The sequence below is a fragment of the Mesoplodon bidens genome, assembly GCF_964165515.1.
Source record: "Mesoplodon bidens genome assembly, chromosome: 18".
Taxonomy (NCBI): domain Eukaryota; kingdom Metazoa; phylum Chordata; class Mammalia; order Artiodactyla; family Ziphiidae; genus Mesoplodon; species Mesoplodon bidens.
Window position 1 is genome coordinate 50588010 of NC_138175.1, and position 23159 is coordinate 50611168.

A 23159-nucleotide genomic window follows, 5' to 3' on the forward strand; every position below is an offset into this window, starting at 1 on the left:
GGTGGACACCCGGACGCGGCAACACAGGAAGAGTTAGGGTTGGGGTCCCGGCTGTGGGCTGAGAGTGTGCGTGTCCGAGTTTTTGCTGGGCGCCGAGACGAGGAGCCAGATCGGAGGCCGAGGCCAAGACACCGATGCGTGGGGAGTGGCTGACTTGGGAAAGGCCGGCCCTGGGCTCGGCTTGACGTCCAGGAGTGACAGTGAAAACGGGATCCGGAGGGAAACGGCGGGGACCCCCTCCTGGGCGCCTGCTGCCTTTGTCAGGCGCTTTGCGCTCACCATCTCCTTTGGTCCTCGTGGGCAAAGATAGTTGCTACAAACCCGTTATACAGTCCAGGGAGCTCCTGTCAAGCCCTTCAAGAGTCTGAAATGTTTTTGTAGTCGATAATAGTAAAATAGTAAGAATCCTTTTTTTTTTTAATTGAGGGTTTTTTTTTCCCCTACCTATAAGGACTTAAGGATCTGTTCCCCACCTCTCCTCTTTTCTTTTCGCCTTCATCTCCTGAGCATTTTCCTGGCTCAGTTCCAGTCACGCTGGCCTTTACACTTTCTCCAACAACTCCAGCAGGCTCCCACTTCAGGACCTTAGCCTGTGCTGTTCATGCTGCCTGGCAGGCTCTTCCTCTTGAGGATTCCCCCACCGTCTGGTCGTTAGGCGAATGTTATCTCTTGAGGCATTTCCCCCACCAACCATTGTAAACTTGCAAACTCACTCTTCACTCCCCACGTACTCCCTCCTCCCCCCACCGTTATTTTTTTCACTAACGTAGAATATATTTTAGATGTTTTGTTGTTGTTTTTGGTCTTGTTTTTGGTCTATTGTCTATCTGCCTTCACCACGAGACCGTGAGCTCCGTAAGGGAAAGGATTTATATCTATTTTGATCACTGCTGTATCCCCAGCACCTAAGGTATCTGGCACATAATAGCTGCTCAACAAATACTTTGTTTTGAATAAAGGTTCCTGGCCCCCCGTTAAACACTTTTAACATCTTATCATCGCGTTAACCAGCACAATCACCCTATGAGGAAACTGTGATGGTTATTTCCACCCCATCAGGGAGGAGGCTAAAAACTGGAGCCCGGCTATATGAAAACAGGGTGTTTTTAAGCTTTTTCTTTTAATGCTGTCAAAGAACTCCTGTAGTTTTCCTCACGTGGATCTGACTTTTAACAAGAAAAAATTATTGCTGTTTGAAATGTAATCTCTACCCCAAAGTTCCTTATAATTGGTTATTGTGGTTGATTTTTTTTAAACAATATTTATTTTGTATCTGGTTAACCTACTGAAATGTTATGAATTCTTACAGTATTCCATTTGATTCTCCTGGCTTCTTTAGTGAGACAGTCATCTACAGATAATACTTTCATCTCTTCCTTAACAGTATTTTAAACCAGATATTCCCTTTTACAGAAGATGAAACTGAAGTCTAATAATATTAAGTACATTACCTTTGATTGTATTGTAAGGGCAGAGCTGGTATTTGAGTTCAGGAAGTCTGACTCTGGAGTCCATGCTCTTAACTTTTACATTATTTTGCCCCTTGCCTACACATCAATATCTTTCCTCTACACAAGCAATGCTACGTTTGCAAACAAGACAAAGGCTCACATTTATTCATAACAGAAGCAAAAAAAAGTCTTACAAATAAATTTAGTAAGGTGTATAGAGACATTAGAAGAAACCTTCAGAACCCTACTGAGAGAGATAAAAGATGTACAAATGCCACATTACAATGGTTGTGTTGTAAAGGTGTCAAATTTTGCAGAATCTACAGATTCAGTACAAATAGGACAAAATCACAATGGGGTGCTTTGAGTGTTAGCTCATCTTCCTTCTTTTCTGTTCACTTGTTTGTGTGTGTGTGTGTTTACTTCAAGATATTCAGACATTAAAGCATTAGTAATATATAGCTTAAAACTGACTTTGTCTTTTGTTTGGTCTTTTTTTTTTTCTTTCAAAATGAACAAATGGTAATGTTTACTTCCAGGAGCACCCAAATCCCTGACCTAACCTGAATATTATAGGGACTTTGGAACAGCCACTACTGTGGAACAGGAACTCCTTCTACAAAGATGCCCAACTAACACAGAGATTTCTCTCTCAGTTGTTTGGGAATTGGCTGAGACCCAAGTTTCTTACTGAGGTTCTACTGGCAAGGAGTTGGGTGAGGACTCAACATCTACTGAAGAGCAAGGAGGTTGTAAATTCATTTGCTTTAAAGATAAAGATAAGGGAGAGGGGGAGTGTGACCTGTCCTTAGGATATTCGGGAGGAAAGCTGGGAAGAAGTCCTCGGCAGGAAAAAAAAAAAAAAAGGACAGTCCTTTTCCTTTGCTTGATCCTCTACCTCAAACTAAAATGTTGGAGGGACCAGTGCTTAGTTTGTCAGCCCCTACTCTTCTCTGTATTATCTAGTCTCTTTGGGATCTGTAGGGGGAAGGGTTAACTCAGCAGGCCTGAGTTGCTCAAACCCTGCACATTCCCCCAAAAAGGCCTATTTCAAAGGACTAGTTCTTGGTCAGCTTCAGGGAACTGAGCTTTTATAATGTTCTATCTGGTAGAAGTGTATTTGCGTGCCTGTACCAGTTTGTCCAGATCGTTATACAATGTGATCTATAGTGAACACACCTGCTTTCCTTCTGGGGGTCGGGAGCTTCAGTGACTGACCCCCTGTAAAATCCGTGGACATTTAAATTCAGGGTGAGCCTTCCTGGTTGGCAACACTTCACATGTGTTGTCACATATTGTGGGAATCCCCATGTGACTCCCCAGAGAAAGGACCCTTGGAAGCTTATGCATGGTTTCCTCCAGACTCCACTTCATTTGCACCTTTTCCCTTTGCTGATTTTACCCTCTGTCCTTTTGCTGTAATAAGCCATAACAACGAGTATGACAACTTCTAGGTCCTCTGAATTCTTTTAGCAAATCATTGAGCCTGAGGGTGGTCCTGGGGACCCCCGACACAAGATCTCATCTAGCCCCATAACTTCAAATCCCAGTGACAAGCCCTGCTCTATCTAGACTTTTATGAACATTTACCTGCTTGCTTCTCCAACCGATGCTTGACATGTCAAATCAAATTCTTGATTTCCCCTCTCTATCCCAAATTCGCTCCTCCCCCATTGTTGCTTCAGAAAGTGGTCTGCCAGCCATCCAGTTGCTCTGGCCAGAAACCTGGGGGTCATCCTTGACTCCTCTTTACCTTTAGCAAATCTCATTCTCACATCTCCATCCTTGAGTCCCTCAGGATTCTAAGCATCTCACGTCTACGCCTCCCCAGGTGCCTCATTCCCATGCTTCATTCTATGTTTTTTCTTGTCATCTCTTAATAGCTCCTTGTTCCTTATCCTCTACCACGATTTGAAAAGGCACTGCTTGTCTGACCCGTGCATACATCCCATGCTCTACTCTGGCTGACTCAGACTCACGCTTCTCCCTTGGTTGCTGTGTCCATCAATAGTCTTTGCCCATGTTTGGGACGCAGCGAATACTATGGCATCCCCTGCTTCTGGGTATCAGAACTTGGCCCTCTAATTCTAGGCTGCTTTTGCCTTGTTTCTATTGCTTTTAAAGAAACATGAGCCAAAAGCTTAAGATTTGGTGGGAGTTAGGGTCCAGAGCCTGAAAAACACACTGAAACAGGATGTCACAAGGTTTACAAAGAGAATGGCTGGAATATAATATGTACGCAATAAATGTCGTTGAATGTATGATTAAGCATGGCTTCTCTAGGATGTCTGGAGAAAAGATCTCTGCTTCTGTTAGATGAAGGGGTTGATTTGGCAGTACATGTTGTGTTCTGGACTCACAAGCACCTATTACACAAAGAGAAAAGGTAAGTTCCATTTCTAGGTGGGCTTTCCTGGGCTACTTGCTGTAGGAACCCAAACTTTCTGGCATTCTCCTTCCTCATCCGTGAAAATTCTGAAGGTCTTCCTCCTTTCTCGTTGTATGTCAGCCATGCTGGCACCTCTCCATTCCTGGAATGGCGCACACTTCCCCACTGTGGAGGACAGACTCTAAGGTGACCCCCATTATACTCACCTTCTGGTCTTCATGCCCTTATGTAATCTTCCCCTTGAAGGCAAGACCTATGACTTGCATCTACCCATTGGAATACGGCAAAGGTGACAGGATGTACATGCTTACATGTATGTGATTCTGTCCTATAAGAGCATGACATCTGTCATGGCTTCGAAGAAGCAAGATGCAGTGTTGTGAGCTGCCTATGCAGAGGGCTACTTGGTAAAGTGCAGCCTCCAGCTGACAGCCAGTAAGAAACTGAGGCCCTCTTTATGACAGCTTGCAAGGAACTGAATGCTTCCAATAACCATACGAGCTTGGACGTGGATCCTTCCCCAGTCAAGCCTCAGATGAGACCTGAGATTGGCCAACACCTTCATTTCAGCCTTGCAGAAGACCCATCTAAGCAGTGCCTAGACTCCTGACCCAGGAAACTGTGAGATAATAAATGTGTGTTATTTTAAGCCACTAAGTCTGTGGTAATCTGTTATACAGCAACAGATAACAAAGACATTCACTTCAGGGCCTTTTCACTTGATGCCCCTCAACTCAGAATGTTCTACTCCAGACGCTTTGCATTGTTTGCTCCTTCTCATCCCTTCAGAATGTAGCAGACACTGAGGGGGCTGACCTGACACTCTTCCCCATATCTTCTCCCTTGCCTGCTTCTATTGAAGAGACTGGGAAGGATAACATCTCATTTTCTCAGCTTTCCTTGCAAGAAGAAATACCATGTGACAGCATTCTGACCCAAGGAGATACAAGAGGAAGTGCATTGGGTAAGATTTCCAGGAAGAGCTTTTGTTCTACTGATAAAAGGAAACAAACGCGACTCCTTTCCCCAGACCCTGATGAAGAGAGGGACCTAGAAGGCTATATTTGTACCAGTTCACAGCTAATTGGAGAGCTGACAAATGTCAGCACAATCCATACAATGGCTGGAGTAAGTGTGCTTCTCCTCTGAAAAATCTGAACCTAGAAAACTTTAAATAGTAATAGAGGATGTTGTCATACATAATCTGAAATTATAGAGGAGTAGTGACCAGGAAGCTTGTGTAGGAATTAAATCTGGACCAAAGAGAATGGAACAAATTCATTGATCAGCAAAAATGAGCAACCATAAGAGAGAAACTTCCTGATTCCAGTCCCCATGAGGCCCACAAGTAATTTCTGACATTGAATTATCTGAGATTCCCCACTGTTCTCTCAATTAATGCACACTGAACTGCTTTCAAGGGGGTTGTCTTTCTTTTTTTTAAATAATTTATTTATTTATTTATTTATGGCTGTGTTGGGTCTTCGTTTCTGTGCGAGGGCTTTCTCTAGTTGCAGCGAGTGGGGGCCACTCCTCATCGCGCAGCGCGGGCCTCTCACTATCACGGCCTCTCTTGTTGCGGACCACAGGCTCCAGACGCGCAGGCTCAGTAATTGTGGCTCACGGGGCTAGTTGCTCCGCGGCATGTGGGATCTTCCCAGACCAGGGCTCGAACCCGTGTCCCCTGCATCGGCAGGCAGATTCTCAACCACTGCGCCAATAGGGAAGCCCTTTCTTATTAAAAAAAAAAAACCCTAAGGGGCTTCCCTGGTGGCGCAGTGGTTGAGAGTCCGCCTGCCGCTGCCGGGGACACAGGTTCGTGCCCCGGTCCGGGAAGATCTCACATGCCGCGGAGCGGCTGGGCCCATGAGCCATTGCCGCTGAGCCTGTGCGTCCGGAGCCTGTGCTCCGCAACGGGAGAGGCCACAGCAGTGAGAGGCCCGCGTACTGCAAAAAAAAAAAAAAAAAAAAAAAAAAGAACCTTAAGATATATAGACATTCACATCTTTTGAGAATGGTTCATCTGACAGGTAATAGAGCAGAATGGAATGTGATACAATGGAGTGAGATGGATTAAAGAGGAATGAACAAGAAATAGAAGGGTGGGGGGGGTGGATTGGGAGTTTGGGATTAGCAGATGCAAACTATTATATATATGTATAACTGAATCACTTTGCTGTACACCAGAAACTAACACAACATTGTACATCAACTATACTTCAGTAAGATAATTTTTTCTAAAAAGTAGAAATAGAAGGGAAGAGAGTGCAATGAAAGGAAATAGAAAACAATGAAGCAGAATTGAATGGAAAGGGAAGGGATGAGGACGGGGAAATGAAGAGATAAGAAAGAAGGAAATGGAAAGAAAATGAAGTGAATGGAAAAGAAATATACAGAATGAGAAGAAATGGAACGTGGTGGGATGAAACAAAAGCCAATCAAATGGAAATGCAAAATGGAAACAAGTAGGGTACTGACTAGAAAGGAGTGGAATAGTAGGAAATAGAATGAATGGAGTGGATTAAATATGTGGCTGGAAAGAACAGGAACGAAATGGGACGGGAAGGAAAAGAATGGAAATGAAATAAAATGATGGTATGGAAATGGAAAGTGACAGGAATAAAATAGACAGTAATGGAATGTGGAAGAAATGAATGGGGTGGGATTAAAAGGAAAAATAGAAATGAATAAAATGTAATAGGGAGGAGTGGGAAAGAATGGAAAGGAATGAAAGAAGAAAGAGATGAACAGAACACAATGAGATAAAGCAGAGTGGAGTGGGATGGAATGCAAAGGAATGGCATTGAGTGGGGTGGGTGGGAAGTGATGACAAGGATTGGAATGGGAAGAAATAAGAGGAATAAAAGAAATGAAAAGGAAATAAGAGGAATTTTATGGAAAGACATGGAGTGGGGAGGAGTGGAGTGGAATGGAATGGAAAAATAAAACTAACTGGAATGGAGAGGAAATAGCTGGAATTGAGAAGGAAATGAAGTTAAATGGATAGAAAGGAAATGGATGGAGTGAAAATAAATGTAATGGAAATGTGGGATGGAGTAAAATGGAGTGGATTGGAAGGGAATGGAAAGAAATGAACCAGAAAGTGATAGAATGGAAATGGGTGGAATGGGATTGAAAAGATTTTTGAAAGGAAATCTCTTGATAGTTTATCCTACAGATTCTTTAGCAAGGAGGAAAAAGCAGATTAGTGGCAGCTCTCCATCTGTCCAAAGACTCAGTGTGACATAAAAGTACCTCATATTTTGACTCTGTTTTCTTTTGGTAGAGTTGGGACCAAGGGATGCAACGCAAGCTTGGGCGATGGCTTCCTGGAGCCACGAGAATAGTCCCCATGGATTGTGGAAGGTGATTCCTTCTTGAAGTGAACAAAGAGATCAGTTAGGGACCACAGGTAGTTTGCCTTAGAATCACAGCAACTGAAAAGTGCCAACTTTCACCCTTCAGAGATCCAGAGACAAAGAGATTTGACCCGGTTCTTACAAAGGATCAGAAGCAGAAATAGGTTTAGGACCCAGGATCCTACCCCTGGCCCCGAACTCTTCCTTCTCACCTGGCTACCTCTGCAATCTCTACTCCAAAACTTCCTTTGCACCCCATCACTTGTTAGGCCAGTGCCACTTCATTTGCAATCCAATTCCAAGCACTGGAAGTGGAAGCAGCACAGTATAGGAGCCAGAGTCCTAGAATCTGACCCAGCTCCCTGTGAGGCTTTGAGCCACTTTTGCCTCATTCCTGGCCCTAGACAAGATGACTTCTCAGACTTGTCAAATATAACATTCTCAGATTGTATTCCCTTGCAGCTTCTTTAATAAAATCAATAAAATCAAGCTGGGCCAACCTACCTCATAGAACTGCTCTGGAGGGTCTAGTGGCAGCACCTGGGGGAAAAGAAAGTAGTGAAGAGGTCATGGGGCTTGGGATAAAGGCCACCCCTGGAAGTTCTTGGAAACAGCTTAGGCCTCAGAGGCAGTTACATCCCTTCTGATTCCCAGAGGGGGTCCAGGTTAGGCATTGTCATGTTGAAGAGAAAGAAGACAAGGAGAAGAGATGAAAAAGCCATGGAAGGTCTTGAGATCCCCAGAGAAAGCAGAGGAGATGCAGAGAGACCCAAGCTGCCACTGGGCATCCTCAAGGGCATATGCCTGAACCCCACACAACCCCAAGAGGTAGGACTGTAACAGCCCTACTGGGCTGGGAAAGGGCCCGACAGTCGGGGGAACAGAAAAGGTCCCTCTGGAGCATTACCCACCTTTTTGACTTGGATCTGGCCTTGAGTGTCGGGTACATTGGCATACATAGGCATGCACCAGTCTAGAGAAAGTGAATGCCAGCCCAAGGCTGGAGTTAGGAAGAGATAGGAGGGAAGGGGCAATTTGCCCAGGTCACTTCTATCCCCAGGGTGTGGCAGAAACCTTCCTTCCTTTCTCCCCAGGACTCCCCATCACATCTCCAGTGATCTTAACCCAGGAATGTCCTGGAAATCCAGTTCTGGGTTAGATAAGGCTGTTTGATGACACAGATGAGGACAGAAGTCTAAGACTTAGCCCCAGTTGTACCAGGGTCCTCTTTAGCCTGGGTTTATCATATATCCTCCCTGGCCTTGGTTTTCTTCTCTGTAAAACTGAGCTGAAGTGGAGAGTCTCCAGGGGACATCCACTTCATGAGCCCATCATACCAGAATCGTAGGCCAGACATGACAAAGATGTTTCGTTTTGCCTTTGGTCAATTCCCAGCCATCAGTAGCAGGTGACAGAGGCACTGTGTTGACATGGACTTTGAGACTGGTTTTGAGTTTAGCAGGGAGGAGTGTTGTGGATTCTCTCTGTTTATAGCACTCAATTAACAAAGTTTTCTGAGAGTGTGGAAGAAAATAATGGCAGCACGTTGCCGTATTTGCGTTATGGCTGTTGGAACCAATCTCATCCATTTTCCAGATGGGGACCCGGAGACTCTAAGAGTACAGGGCTTGCCCGTGATGTCAGAGTGACTTGGGGGTAAGCTGGGGGCAGAGGTCTGGGCTCTCTGCACCAGCCTCTTCTCCAGACCTCACTGCTGCCCTGGGCATCAGCTATGGAGTCACTTACTGCGACCGGGCTCTGCAAGGTGACCCTCTTCAGAGGTGGGTGTCGTGACCTCATAGATGCATTCCTCTGTTGTTCTCCTTGAGGGCCTGAAAACCCAAGACCCTCGTTCTTCTGTGCCTCTAGTCCTTGCCCATCTGCACAGGCTCCGCCTATATCCCAGGTACATTTTGGTCCATGTGCCAAACCCTCTCAATTCCCCACGTGCCATGGATGCTGCTCAGCACCGAGGTCAGGAACACTTCTGCCAGTCAGGTCCCCTGTGGGCCACACCCCCTATCCCATTCCCAGGTTTACCCTTTGGCAATTCTGATGTAGAGGAAACAGCCCAGCCCTGCGGCCAGAGCAATGACAGCCGGGATCCCGATGATAATGCCAGCGATGGCCCCTTCAGAGAGGGATGACCCAGGACCTGGGCAAGGAGAGAGAATCAGGACCTGGGCATGACACACCGTCATCCCTGTCCCCAGCCCCATTCCCAAGTTTGTGGCTTTATCTCCACTTGATAATTTGATGAGCACTTGTTTTTCAGCCATTGGGAAGCTGAAGTTTGTGGTAGTAATAGAATCATTTCTGGAGTCAAACAGCCTGAGTTCACATCTCAGCTGGGTGACCTTGGCCATGCCATGCTACTTAACCACTCCGTGTGTCCGTTGGCTCTTCTGTAAAGAGAGATAATATGAAGCCTATTCTATATGGATGCTGAAAAGATGAAACATATATGTATTCATGTTCAATATATGCAATGTTCAGTATGTTCGATGTAGGTGAAGTATTTAGACCTACAGGGATCAGTCAATGTTGGTGTGAAGATGTTACTAATCAGGATGATGGATCAAATATGGCCTTCAGGGCTTCCCTGGTGGCGCAGTGGTTGAGAGTCTGCCTGCCGATACAGGGGACACGGGTTTGTGCCCCGGTCCGGGAAGATCCCACGTGCTGTGGAGCGGCTGGGCCCGTGAGCCATGGCCGCTGAGCCTGCACGTCCGGAGCCTGTGCTCCGCAACAGGAGAGGCCACAGCAGTGAGAGGCCCACGTACGGCAAAAAAAAAAAAAAAAAAAAAAAAAAAATATGGCCTTCAGAGAGAGAAAGGGGCTTTGGCAACCAGAGACCTGGCTTTCCCCCGAGTGAGTCACCTTTGACTCTCTGGGGCCCTGTGGACACAGACAAAAGTAACTACTCTTCCTGAGTCTCATTTCCTCATCTGCAAAGTGGGGGAAATGGTACCTACTGCATAAGGATGTTGCAGAGATGAAATGAGACCATGAATGCTCATGCCTGGCACTCAGTGACTGATTAATAAATGGCAGTTGTTATCATGAACACTGGCCTACTGTTTACCCATCCCACTTTTGCCCAGATCCTTTCTCAAAGGGGTGAAGTCCAGCCACAGGAATTAAGAAGGCAGCCACGCAAGGGTCAGGGGTATGAGGGAAAGATTCTGCTTTGGAGGGGCAGGAGGGGGCTTCCTAGATGCCTGAGGAGTTCTTTGTTTTATTCTCTGAGTATCCATTTCTTTAAATGTCAAACAAGCATAGTAATCTGTAACCCTACAGGCTTTTGAGAAGATTAAATGGGATCCCATGTAAAAGTACCAGCACAGTGCCCGACACTTAGGAGGTGCTTTATAAAAGGCAATGATGGTGATGATGATGATGATGATGATGATGATGATGATGATGATGATAGAAGCTGCCATCTACCAAGCTCTAAGCTCCAAGAGCCCTTCATACATGATCTAATTCAAACCCTACAACATCCCTGTGAGCATCAAACAAACTCACTGCTTCCTCCTTTGAGCCTCTGTTTCTCACCCATCACATGATCTTAACAAGACCAGAGCGTTGTTCTGAAGACTGAACAAGGTGATTTGGAAAGCTGTATGGGGCGCTCTACTTTGCAGACAACTAAGAGCACTGCTCCTGTGGGAATCCCCTGGCGGTCCAGGGGTTAGGACTCCTCGCTTCCACTGCAGGGGCCCGGGTTCGATCCCTGGTCGGGGAACTAAGATCCTGAGGCCAAACAACAACAGTAACACTGCTCTTGAGATGGCCAGCCGGTTTTTTAAACCCTAGTGATGGGGCTTTAGTCTTGAAGTCTCAATCTCTCCTGAACAGTGGAAATACCAACAGGCCTGCTTCATAGCTGACTGGCAAAGAGTACCCAAGAAATGTTTGCTGATAATATATATGGAAAGGCTTGCTTCAGAATGTGACACTGGCTCAATAAAGAACAGTTTTATTTAGCAAACACAATATGCCAGGCACTGCCATAAAAACTTTACAAATGTTAATTAATCTTCAACAACGCTTTGATGTAAACACAACTAATATGTTTGTGTTACAGACAAGGAATCAGAGGCCCAGAGAGGTTAAGTAGCATGCCCAAGGTCACACAGCATTGGGATGTGAACAGCGACTGGCAAACAGCAACACTGTGTTGTCCTCTCAAGAACTCAAGGCAGAAATACAGGGGCTCTCTGCCAGTCACACCCAGGTTGTTATTAATATAATTCCTGACCCCACCTAACAGCTCACTCCTTCTCTCATTGGTGATCTCCCTGACTCACTGTACTTCTAAACAATTCTGAAAGGTAGGCATCATAAACCCCATTTACAGATAGGAAAACTGAGGCTCAGAGCAGCCTGGAGAGTTTGCCAGGGCACACAGGTAGGAAGTAGAGGTTCTAGAGCCTGAGTGTTAGCAGTTAGGACTCAACGGCTGTGGATTAGGAACCTGCCCTTGCAGGACAGTCATTGCCACACCCCAGCCCACGGTAAGGGAAGATCAGATTGCTGAGGCCAGCATCAGGAGAAGTCACTTGGACCCAAGGAGAAGGTGTACCTGAAAGACTCACCTATCACTCTGACCAGGACTGAGGCAGAGTGGGCCAGGTAGGTGAGAGAGTTAAAAGCTGTGCAGCTGTAAATCCCTTGGTGTTCCCACGTCAGGGCCTCGATGACCAGCTGCTCCCCCGTACAGACACTCGTGGAGGGTTCAAGGGTCCAGTGAAACTCAGCATCCGGCTGGGATTCAGCCCAACACTGCAGGGTCAGGCTGGAGTTGAGCTCCGCCTTGATGGTGCTGACCACCTTGGACGCCGACCCCCTGGTGATGTCCACCCGATCAGGGCCATCTGTGTGCAGATCCCAATGTTATGCACCCACCCTCCACTGGCGGGATGTCCTGTTTCATCCCATTCAATTCCACATTGGAAGTTCCGCCTTTTTTTTTTTCTTCTCAATTCTAACTAAGGGAATTCCAGGCTGTAGCCTGGAAAACAAGGGCTCTTCAACTGCTGTTGAAAGGAATCTCAGCAAGAGAAGAAGGAGAAAAAGCTCCCCTTTCCTCCTTAGCGGCCGAGCAAACAGACTGTATTCCACAACATGGAGGGGGGAAAAATTCAAAACAAAACAAAATTAAAATCAAAAACAAAAACTCTGCCATTGCAAAAGTGAATTCTAACAAAGGAGCCTTATAAGACATTCAGGCTTCAGAAATTGTTGCGGTGTCCTGTGAATGTAGCCCCTAACTTCCAAAATGTTTACAATTCTGATGAAATCTCTTAATAACAAACAGCGCGGTGACAATATCTAAATTTACATCTCCATGTATTCACAAAGGTAGAGATGCTTGTGGATTTTCTTTGTTAAGCCAGAAGGGGACCAATGGTACTTGGCTCTCCTCCCACTGACATGAAGGAAACAAAGGAAATGGCTGTTGGATTTCTCATGCAAACCAAGAGTTTGAGTCTCGTCTTATTGAAATTAATGTGAACTACTGGAAAGAAGGAGGCAAAGAGGTTCTAGTTGGGACATTCCAGGAGATGAGGAAAATCTTGCCCTTGTCCCTAAGTATCCTTTGAATCTGTTCATTTCTCTCCATCCTAACCCCATGGCCATCAGGATCCCTCATTTGCCCCCATCCTGGTCTCCCCATCCTGGTCTCAAATCCTGCACACAGCAGCTAGAGGTGTCTTCCTAAGTACAAGCTTGACACTATCCTTCCCCTGCTCAGAACCTTCCACAGCTCCCTAGGGTCCTTGGGACAAAGCCCATGGCTGATGAACTCATTCACAAGGTCCCTGTAGACCCCTCCAGCCCCACCACTCACTTCTCCACACCTCCCACTTTCAATCCTGGAATAAGATCCTACTTGGATAGGGAGGGTGGGAGGGAGGGAGACGCAAGAGGGAAGAGATATGGGGATATATGTGTAGCTGATCCACTTTGTTATAAAGCAGAAACTAACTCACCATTGTAAAGCAATTATACTCCAAGAAAGATGTTTAAAAAAAAAAAAAAAAATCCTACTTGGATATTCCATTGCATCAGAGTCATCGCATACTCTCTTCCTTCTCTGGAATGCTCTTCTCCTGAGTCTGCTCTACCTAGCTAACTTACATGTCCTTCGGGTCTTGCGGTAGACACCACCTCTCATGGTGAGCCTTCCCACATATCCCCCAGACTGGGTGGGGGCTCCCTTTGGGTTCCCCAAATCTCTGGTCCCATGGCAGGACCTATCACACTGTATTTTCTTTGCCTGATGATTGATCTCCCAATCCTGAGTAGGCTGTGAGCTCTGAAAGTCACAGCTCTCATCAAGTGCCTTACTTGTTGCTCAGCATACAGAGAGAACAAAGTAGACATTTTTGGTTTCATGACCAGAGTCGGAAAGAAAGAGGAGAGAGCAAGAAAGGAAGGGAGGGGACTTCCCTGGTGGTCCCGTGGTAAAGAACCCGCCTTGCAATGCCAGTTCCATCCCTGATGGGGGAACTAGGATCCCACATGCCGCGGGGCAGCTGGGCCCACGCGCCACAACTACCGAGCTCACGTGCCTCAACTAGAGAGCCCACATGCTGCAACTACAGAGCCCACGCGCCCTGGAGCCTGCGCGCCAGCACGACAACTAGAGAGAGAAAACCCGCACAACACACCTAGAGAGAGGCCCACGAGCTGCAAGGAAAGATCCCACATGCTGCAACTAAGACCCAACACGGCCCCCCACCCCGCCAAAAAAAAAAAGGAAGGGAAAGCAATGCTGTTTAATGTGCACATGTAAAGTGGACCCCTACTTTCTCTCCCTGCAGAGACCTCTTCTCCCCCCGTCTTCTCGAGCTCAGTCCACGGCTTCTTCATCCTTGGGAGTCGCTCAGGCCAAAAAACCTCTGGAGTCATTCCTGACTCCTCCCTTCCTCTCTTGCTTCAGGTCAATGAGCAGCAGATCCTGTGAGTTTGATATTTAAAATATATTCACGGCGGACCACTTCTCATCACCCACAGTTGCCACTGGCTCAGCCCCATCATCTCTTGATGGATGACTGTGGCCACCACGAGAGGGTGCCTCACAGACCTCCCATGGTAAGAGTGTGATTGGCCAAGAGCCCAGCTGCTGTAGCCCCAGATTCACTCCCAGGCCTTTCCTGGGATGCATCCTGCCAGTACCTGAGTGTGTCAGGGAAACTAAGGCAGACCACTTCCTGGGAGACATGGGCTCCCCGAGAGTCTTGACGATGTTCCTTAGACTACATGGCAGTCCACACACTCCCATCCAACCCTCTCTCCCTTTCTTCCTCACTCGGAGTCAGGCTTAGATCTCAGTCTGATGGCCCTCCCAGCCTTTTTAGGTTCCCTCCCTACAGGAGCATTCCCTTAATAAAATCCTTGCACGTATCATCTCATTCTGAGATCTGTCTCCATGGACCCAGACAAACACAACTGTTTCTACTCTATCACCTGGTCCCTCTCCCCTGCTTCCAGCCCCTAGACAAGGGCCACAGAGACCCTGTGCAAACACAAGTCTAATCCTATCTCTCCTCTGCTCAGAGCCTTCTGTGGCCCCTAGTGTCCTCACCATGGCCCACAGGACCCTGTGTGGTCTACCCCACTCTCCCAGCTTCTTCTGTTCCCATAATTGACCTCTCTGGTCACCTGGGCCTCCTTGAATTCCTCTGACGTGCCAAGCACAGTCCCATCTCACGTGCTGTTCCCTCCCCTGGAACTCACTTCCCTTGTCTAGCTGCACGGCTCACTCCCGGCCTCCTCCTCCAGAAACACCCCCTCCTCTGGGAAGCCTCCCCTGACCACCCCAGCTAGGACTGCAACACCTCCCCAGTGTCCCAGCCTTGCCTGTCTTTTGTGCCGCCTCTAGTGCCATCTGACACACCAGGAATCTCCTTTGCTTAGCTGTTTATGGTCTGTCTCCCCCACTAGAACGTAAGGTCCATGAGGGTTGTCTTGTCCAGTGCCCAGACATGCCTGGCACAGAGCAGGTATTCAGTAATTATGGAGTGAGTGGCTGGAAGGAAGAACTTAAGCAGGGGAGGGAGAAGGGAGGAGGAGAAGGCCCAGGCTCGGGGCGACTCACAGCTGATGTTCAACTTGAGGGGGTCACTCCGCACCCAGCTGCTCCAGTTCCAGACCTCACACTCATAGGGCCCTGTGTCATTGTGCTGAAGGCCATGGATGACCAGGGTCCTGTTGTCAGCTGACAGCACCAGGTGCTTGCTGGGCAGAAGGAGCTGGCCCCACAGGAACCACTGGACTGCAGCTCCCTTAGGGGTGGCCTGGCAGGTCAGGGCCACCAGGCCGGCGTTCTCTACGAGAGTCTGGTTCGGGGGCATGATGCAAGGCTTGGTCAGCCTTTCTGGAAACACATAGAGAGACAGGATGGGGTCCAGGGTCCCTTTGTCAGTCTCCCACCCATATGGGGCCCGCAGAATTTTCCAGGGATGTGTGCGTATGTTGTGGGTGGTGTGTATGTGTGTATATGTGTTTTGCATATGACTGTATTGTGTGGGTGGTATATCTCAGTCTTTTGTGTATGAGTGTGTGTTGTGTGACAATTACGTGAATGTGTTATGGGTTTTGTGTGTATGGAGAGTGTGTGGTATGTGGATGTGTTTTGTGTGTGTGTGCTTTGTGTCTATTTATATGTGTGTGTTGTGTGTATATGTTTTGTGACTGTGAGGTATGGTGGTGTATATATAGGTACTTTGTGTGCAAGTGAGTGTGTATTGTGTGTGTATATATTTTCTGTGTATGAGTATATGTTATGTGTCTGTGGTAGTGTATGTGGTATGTGTATATATTGTACTGTGTGCATATATGCTTTGTGTATCACTAAATTGTGTGTGTAGTACAGTTATGCATTGTGTGTGTTCTGTGTCATTGTGCATGTGTTGACGGTGTTGAATGCATGGTATGTGGGGTGTTTTCTGTGTTGTACATGAGAATGTTGAGTGTCTATGATGTGTGTGTGTGCGTCTATTGTGTGCATATTATGTGTGTATGTGTTTTATGGGAGAATGTTGTGTGTCTGTGGTACTGTTTGCTCCATATGTGAGATATGTGTCTGTGTTTTGTGTGTGAGTATTGTGTATGTGCTGTGCATATGTGTGAGTGCATGGTATGTACATGTTGTGGGTTTGTGTGTATGGTATGTGTATGTGTTATGTGTCTGTGATGCGTCATGGACTGTGTGTTTCATGTATTGTGTGTATCTGTTGGGTATGTGTTATATGTATCTTGTGTGAGTGTGTGTTTTCTGTGCTTTTGTATGTTGTGTGTGTGTTGTGTGTGAGTTGTATGTGTCTGTGGTGCACATGTGTGAGTGTGCTATGCATGTGTGATTGGTTTTTTTTTTTTGGCCGCACTGTGCAGCATGTGGGACCTTAGTTCCCTGACCAGGGATCGAACCTGTGCCCCCTGCAGTAGAAGCGTGGAGTATTAACCATGGGACCAACAGGGAAGTCCCCTGCATGTGTGGTTGTTATTTGTGTGTGTGTCCCTATGTGTGTATGGGGTCTGTGAGTGTTGTGTTAGTGTTTGTATGTATAGAGAATCGCCTCCCCCACTTCCAGAGAATCAAGTGACAGACGCCCCACAGAGAGCCTACAAGGCCTTGTAGAGGATGTGTCAAGCCAGGACCCAGGTCCTTGCCTGTGGCCAGGGCCACGATCTGCCACCAGCCACATGGGAAATCCCCACTCCACTGGGTCCTCCTCAAACTCTAGGATATTGGTGTAGCTCTGATTCTCAGAGAAACAAAGGAGAGAAATATAGGGAAAAGAGACTCACCAAGGACGTGGAATTCAAGAGTAGCCTTGTGGGACAGCTGGGTGGCACTGTTGGACACCAAGCAGCTGTATGTGCCCTCGTGTTCTCTGGACACGGCATAGATGGTAAATGTGCTTGCGGTGAGAAACGAGCTCGTGATGGGCTTCGAGTCATTGGGGAAAAACCATAAATAGTCAGCGGGTGGGAGAGACTGAGTTTCTACCGAGAAGGTCACGTTGCTGCCCTCTATCACCTCAACTGCGTCCCCGTTGGGTACACCGGACTCCACCTTGATTTTCACGGGGTCAGGACCATCTGGGAGGACAAGAACAATTGTAGCAGTAATAACAGCATCAGTGACAGCTCTCTTGGGGGGACCTAGACAGTCAATAAATATTAATTTTTCTCTTCTCCCCACTCAAGCTCTGGAAACATTACAAAGGAGATGCAGGGCCTCCCTGGTGGCGCAGTGGTTGAGAGTCCGCCTGCCGATGCAGGGGATACGGGTTCGTGCCCCGGTCTGGGAGGATCCCATATGCCGCGGAGCGGCTGGGCCCGTGAGCCATGGCCGCTGGGCCTGCGCATCCGGAGCCTGTGCTCCGCAACGGGAGAGGCCACAAGAGTGAGAGGCCCGCATACCGCAAAAAGAAAAAAAAAGGAGATGCAAGAGTCTGACAGTGATGACATGTCAGCTTCACCCCTGGATAAAGCGGGATTGGAAGAAATATCTAAAGCATGTCAGCAAATGCTCTTCTCTCACCACCACCTAGGCAGTATTTTGGATCAAACATCCGAAAGTTAAGGAGCTCAGTTTTAGGTATGTCAAGTTGGACATTCCCAGGAGAATCCAAGTAGAGACATCAAACAGTTATACATCTGGAATTAAAGCATGGACAAGTCCGCATTCAGATGGTATTTAAAGCTGCGGGACTGGGGACTCCCCTGGTGGCACAGTGGTTGGGAATCCGCCTGCCAATGCGGGAGACACGGGTTCCAGCCCTGGTCCGGGAAGATCCCATATGCTAAGGAGCAGCTAAGCCCGTGCGTCACAACTACCGAGCCCGCACGCTGCAACTGCTAAAGGTTGCACGCCTAGAGCCTGCGCTCTGCAACAGGAGAAGCCACCGCAATGAGAAGCCCGCACACCGCAACAAAGAGTAGCCCCCGCTCACCGCAACTAGAGGAAGCCCGCGCGCAGCAACGAAGACCCAACGTAGCCATAAATTATTTAAATAAATAAATAAACAATAAAGCTGCGAGACTGAATGAGATCACCAAGGAAGTAGGTGCTGGGGAGGGGCTGGGAGAATGGAAAGGGACTCACAGATCACAACCAGGAGGGTGGGGTCGCTGCTTATGACCTGGAGGACACCCCAAACTTCACACTGGTAAGTCCCGGTGTCTTCGCGCTGGACAGGGAAGATGGTGAGGGTCTTGCCATCTGTGGACAGCTGCATGCGCTCATGGAACACCAGGGGCTGATTGTTGGAGAACCAGTAAATGGTAATGTTGACATCTTTGGTGTCACAGTAGAAGGTCACATTTCCCCTGTGCTCTATGGCTGTGCCCTGGCTGACTGAAACGGTGGGCTTGGCCAGCGATTCTACAGAGGAAGAAACAGAGAGAGGGAGACAAGAGGCAGAGACACAGATAAAGGAAGACCAAGCAAGATATAGTCACAGAGGGACCCAGAGAAACAAGGGTGGATTGGAATTGCATGCAGACACCCTGGAGCTCCATGACTGGGCTCAAATGCTGGATCCACTTCTCATTCTAGGTGTGATCTTGGGCCACTCACTTCCCCTCTCCAAGGCCCATTAAATGGGATGGTACAAATAAAATGGAGGGTCTGGGATATGATAATGGGTCATGCAAAGAAATCAAGCTTGTAACATGGATGACAGCCAGGTCCCCCTACCCACTTCTTAGCCAACTTTCCCCACCCACAGCCATGATAGCCACAGCCCACATCTTTACCACGCCCCCTCCCCAGCTTCGACACAAATGATCGGACCAGTTGCTGCTGAGTGAGTGAGCCAATCAGGTTTGTCATGTTGGGATTTTGGGCATGGAACCCTGATGGGCGCTTGAGGTGTGGAGACAGAGATCAGAATGACAGCCTTGTTTTCTGTGCCCTGAATCTACCATGAGTCTAGGGTGACCAAGGGGTCCCAAATATAGACGGAACAACATCCTTCTCACTTTGGGTGACTTCAAGCAGGTTGGCATCAGGGGTGAGCTGGGCTGCAGCTGGCAGGCTCCACACGGTCAAAAGTGAGGCTGGAGGAGAAAGAGGCATTCAGGGAGGGAGAGGTGTGCTGGGGGTGCCCAGTTATGGTCTTCCTAAGTGGAGGGAGGTCTGAGGTCATGGATGGGGCCCTCCACCCCTAGAGGCTTGACTTCTACCCATTACTTATTGGTCGTGTGACTTGAGGCATGTTTTTATCTTCCCTGAGCCTCAATTTCCCCAGCTGTAAAATAGGAATATCATCTGCCTCCTAGGATTGTTGTGGGTGGGAATGAACACGGTCAAGCTTTAACTGGGTCTCCTGGGGGTTATTGTGCCCTCCCCAACGATGCCCACTCCGTGGGAGATGCATGGTCAGCCTCCCCCTTCCACAGGGAGGTAAACAAATGCTCAGATTGGTGAAGTCACTTTCCAAGACCAGATAGTAAGTGTCAAAAGCTAACTGAAACCTGGCCTGCCAGCCCTTAAAGACTGCGCTCTCAACGCCGTGCAGTTCCTCTGGTCCAGGGATGGGCACAGAGCCAACCCCTGATAAAGGGGAACTTCTCTTATTATCTTCGATGGGAGAAACTAACCTTTCGTACTTCCTCATACTTGCTCTCAGGCAGAGATTTCCCTTGCACAGGGGAAGAAAAGGGAACAAGGTAGTAGGAGCTTCCAGTTTTCCATGTGGCCATTTTGCACACAGTTTTGTGGACACTTAAAAGACGGTGGGCATAGATGGGGAGCCTCAACTCCAGCAGCCATGCCCGTGTGCAGCTGACCTTGACATTCCCCCCTTGCCCTAACCATCAGCCCAATTAACAGAGGCTGGCAGCTACGCCCTTCTCTACCCCTCAAATGACCCCAGTGTAGCCCAAGCACTGCCCCATCCCCTGCTCAGTCAAGGTTAAGGGCATGGGCTCTTAGTATATTTGGGAGCAAATATGGACTCTGCTGCTTACTTTCTCTATTATCATGGGCAAGGGGCTTTCTCTTTGTGAGCCTCAGTTTCTTCAACTGCACAATGGGGAGAATCGTAGAACTTAGTTTATCAGGTTATTGTGAGGTCTGATATCAGATATGACAGTTCATAGTAAGTGTCAGTCACTATTAGTACTATTGTTTGTTTGTTTGTTTGTTGGCTGCACTGTACGGCATGCAGGATCTTAGTTTCCCAACCAGGGATCAAACCCATGCCCCCTGCAGTGGAAGTGCAGAGTCTTAACCACTGGACTGCCAGCGAAGTCCCATAGTATTATACTATTGTTATTATCACTATTATTATCATTATTATTTCCTGTGCTTGTATTTCTCTATCTTCAGTGCTATTAGAGGTAAAGCCCATAGGCTCAGAGCCTGACTCCCTGGGTTTTGAATCCCACCTTTGCTGTTTATTTGGGCAAGTGATGTCCTCTGTCTGAGTCTCAGTTTCCCCATTTGTAAAACAAGGGTAATAATAGTTCCCGCCTCATAACTGTCATAGGATAAATGAAAGAATGTGAGTGAAAGCATCAACAGTGGGCCTCATCATACCCATCTGAAAGGGGAAACTTCTCTCTCTGCAAGTCCTCCACCTGGACCCTTTCCCCCGCCCCCTCCCCAGAGGGCCCTGCCTTCTGTCTCTCCAGGAGGAGGCAAATTTCAAAGAAAAACCCACAGATGATGGGGCTGATAAATGTCAGACCCCCGTCCCCAGGAGGACTGCAAAGCCCCTGCAGCCTGCCGGGCTCAGCCAGGAAGCTCCGACTGGAGGGAAGAGCTGGTCTCAGGGCCACACGGCAAAGCCAGGCTGAGCCCTCACCTCTGCATGCCACACATTGCAAAATCACGTCTTTGCCTCCAAGATGCTTTTATAAAAGTTGAAGGATAGTTGATTTACAATGTTGTGTTACGGTCTGGTGTACAGCAAAGTGATTCATACACACACACACACACACACACATATACATGTTTATGTATAGTATATATATATATATATATATATATACCCACGCATATACATATATAATATACCCACGCATATACATATATATGTATAATATATATATACACACACATATACATACATATGTGTAATATATATATTCTTTTTCAGATTCTTTTCCATTATAGGTTATTACAAGATATTGAATACAGTTCCCTGTGCTATATAGTAGGACCTTGTTGTTTTTGTCTTTGTTTTTTTTTTTTTTTTTGCAGTATGCGGGCCTCTCACTGTTGTGGCCTCTCCCGTTGTGCAGCACAGGCTCCGGACATGCAGGCTCAGCGGCCATGGCTCACGGGCCCAGCCGCTCGGCGGCATGTGGGATCTTCCCGAATCGGGGCACGAACCCGTGTCCCCTGCATCGGCAGGCGGACTCTCAACCACTGTGCCACCACGGAAGCCCGTTGTTTTTGTCTTTTATACATAGTAGTGTGCATCTGTTAATCCCAAGCTCCTAATTTATCTCTCTCCCCCTGCTTTCCCCTTTGGTAACCATAAATTTGTGTTCTACATCTGTGAATCTGTTTCTGTTTTTTTTTTTTTTTTTTTTGCATTACACGGGCCTCTCACTGTTGTGGCCCCTCCCGTTGTGGAGCACGGGCTCCGGACGCGCAGGCTCAGCGGCCATGGCTCACGGGCCCAGCCCCTCCACGGCATGTGGGATCTTCCCGGACCGGGGCACGAACCCGTGTCCCCCGCATCGGCAGGCGGACTCGCAACCACTGCGCCACCAGGGAAGCCCTGTTTCTGTTTTTTAATCAAAATATTCTAGTTTCTCCCTTTTGCCTTAGATACCCTTTAAGCATAAATTTCACACCCATCCCCCGTCCTGATGCGTGCCCTGGCCTCTCAGGGCTGGCACATCCTCTCTCTGCCTGTCTCACTCCTATCTCTCTGTTATGCTCCGTTTCTGGGTCTCTGTCTGTCTCTCCTGCCTTGACTCTTCCTGAATCTATTTCTCTCTGTGCGTCTTTGAAGAGTTTTCTTGCTCTTTATCCTTTGTCTCCCTCTCTCCTCTCTGCCTCTCCCTGTTTTTCCCTCTGGTGCAGTTTCTAGTGTTATTTTCACTCTATTTCTGTCTCTCTGATTCTATCTGGTTCTGTGGTTCCGATTCCATCCCTCTGTACATATGTCATTGTCTTTGCCTCTGTCTCCCTTTGTCAATCTCTTCTGTATTTGTGTTTATTTCTGTCTCTGTCTCTATTTCTGTGTCTCTCTCTGTGTCTCTTTCATGCACATGTACACACACACACACACCCCCGCCCCACCCCCCGCGCCCCTCATGAAGGGAGCAGGGTACTCACCTGAGAACAGAATTCCTGCCCAGCGGTGGCCCCATAGGTCAGCGGACCCCATGGGCTCACTTCAGGGCACCAAGCTGACTGTCCCCCCGGCTTGTGCACACAGATGCCGTCCTCACTCCAGCTGCGGCCCCTCCAGCTCCCCTCTCTTCCCCTCTGCCCTGCTGCAAACTCACAGGCACTTGGATGACAGTGGCTCCCCGGACAGACTTTGGCTCCACCTCCACCCTCCACCCAAGGGCTCACTTTCCTCCTCCCAGCACAGAGAGAACAGAAGCCCCGGGAAGCCTGGGGTTTCCCCCAAGGTGGGAAAGGAAAAAAGAAAGCCCCGCCCTCTGGCCCTGGATCCCCTTGAGAATTATGCCCCTGGCCACCCCCAGCCCCCCTCCTCACTGTTTTTTCCAGGATGAGGGAGCAGTCAGGGGGAGGTGGTGTCAGGGTGGGACAATTCAAGAATGTTTAAGGGACCAGGAACTAAGATTATCATTGTCAACAGCTCTAACAATAAAATCAATAATGGTGGCTCCTGGCTGTCAAGAGCTTAACAAAACAGTGCCAAGCTCACTATGAGCACCTAGAAATATTAAATGAGCTGAAGTGATGCTTGTGAATTGGAATCCTGGTCATAAACAAAGGCTCTGGAG

General features: G+C 47.9%; 1 protein-coding gene across 1 annotated transcript; it reads right to left on the minus strand.

Moving 5' to 3' along the window:
* Positions 1 to 33: 33 nt before the first annotated feature.
* Positions 34 to 22570, minus strand: CEACAM20 (CEA cell adhesion molecule 20; the record flags this gene model as incomplete). The annotated part of the gene is made up of 8 exons (XM_081216049.1): positions 34 to 313; positions 9240 to 9354; positions 11801 to 12079; positions 15310 to 15588; positions 17022 to 17315; positions 18325 to 18603; positions 19203 to 19280; positions 22519 to 22570. 8 exons carry the CDS (start codon positions 22568 to 22570, stop codon positions 34 to 36), a joined length of 1656 nt encoding a protein of 551 aa, XP_081072175.1.
* Positions 22571 to 23159: the final 589 nt, after the last annotated feature.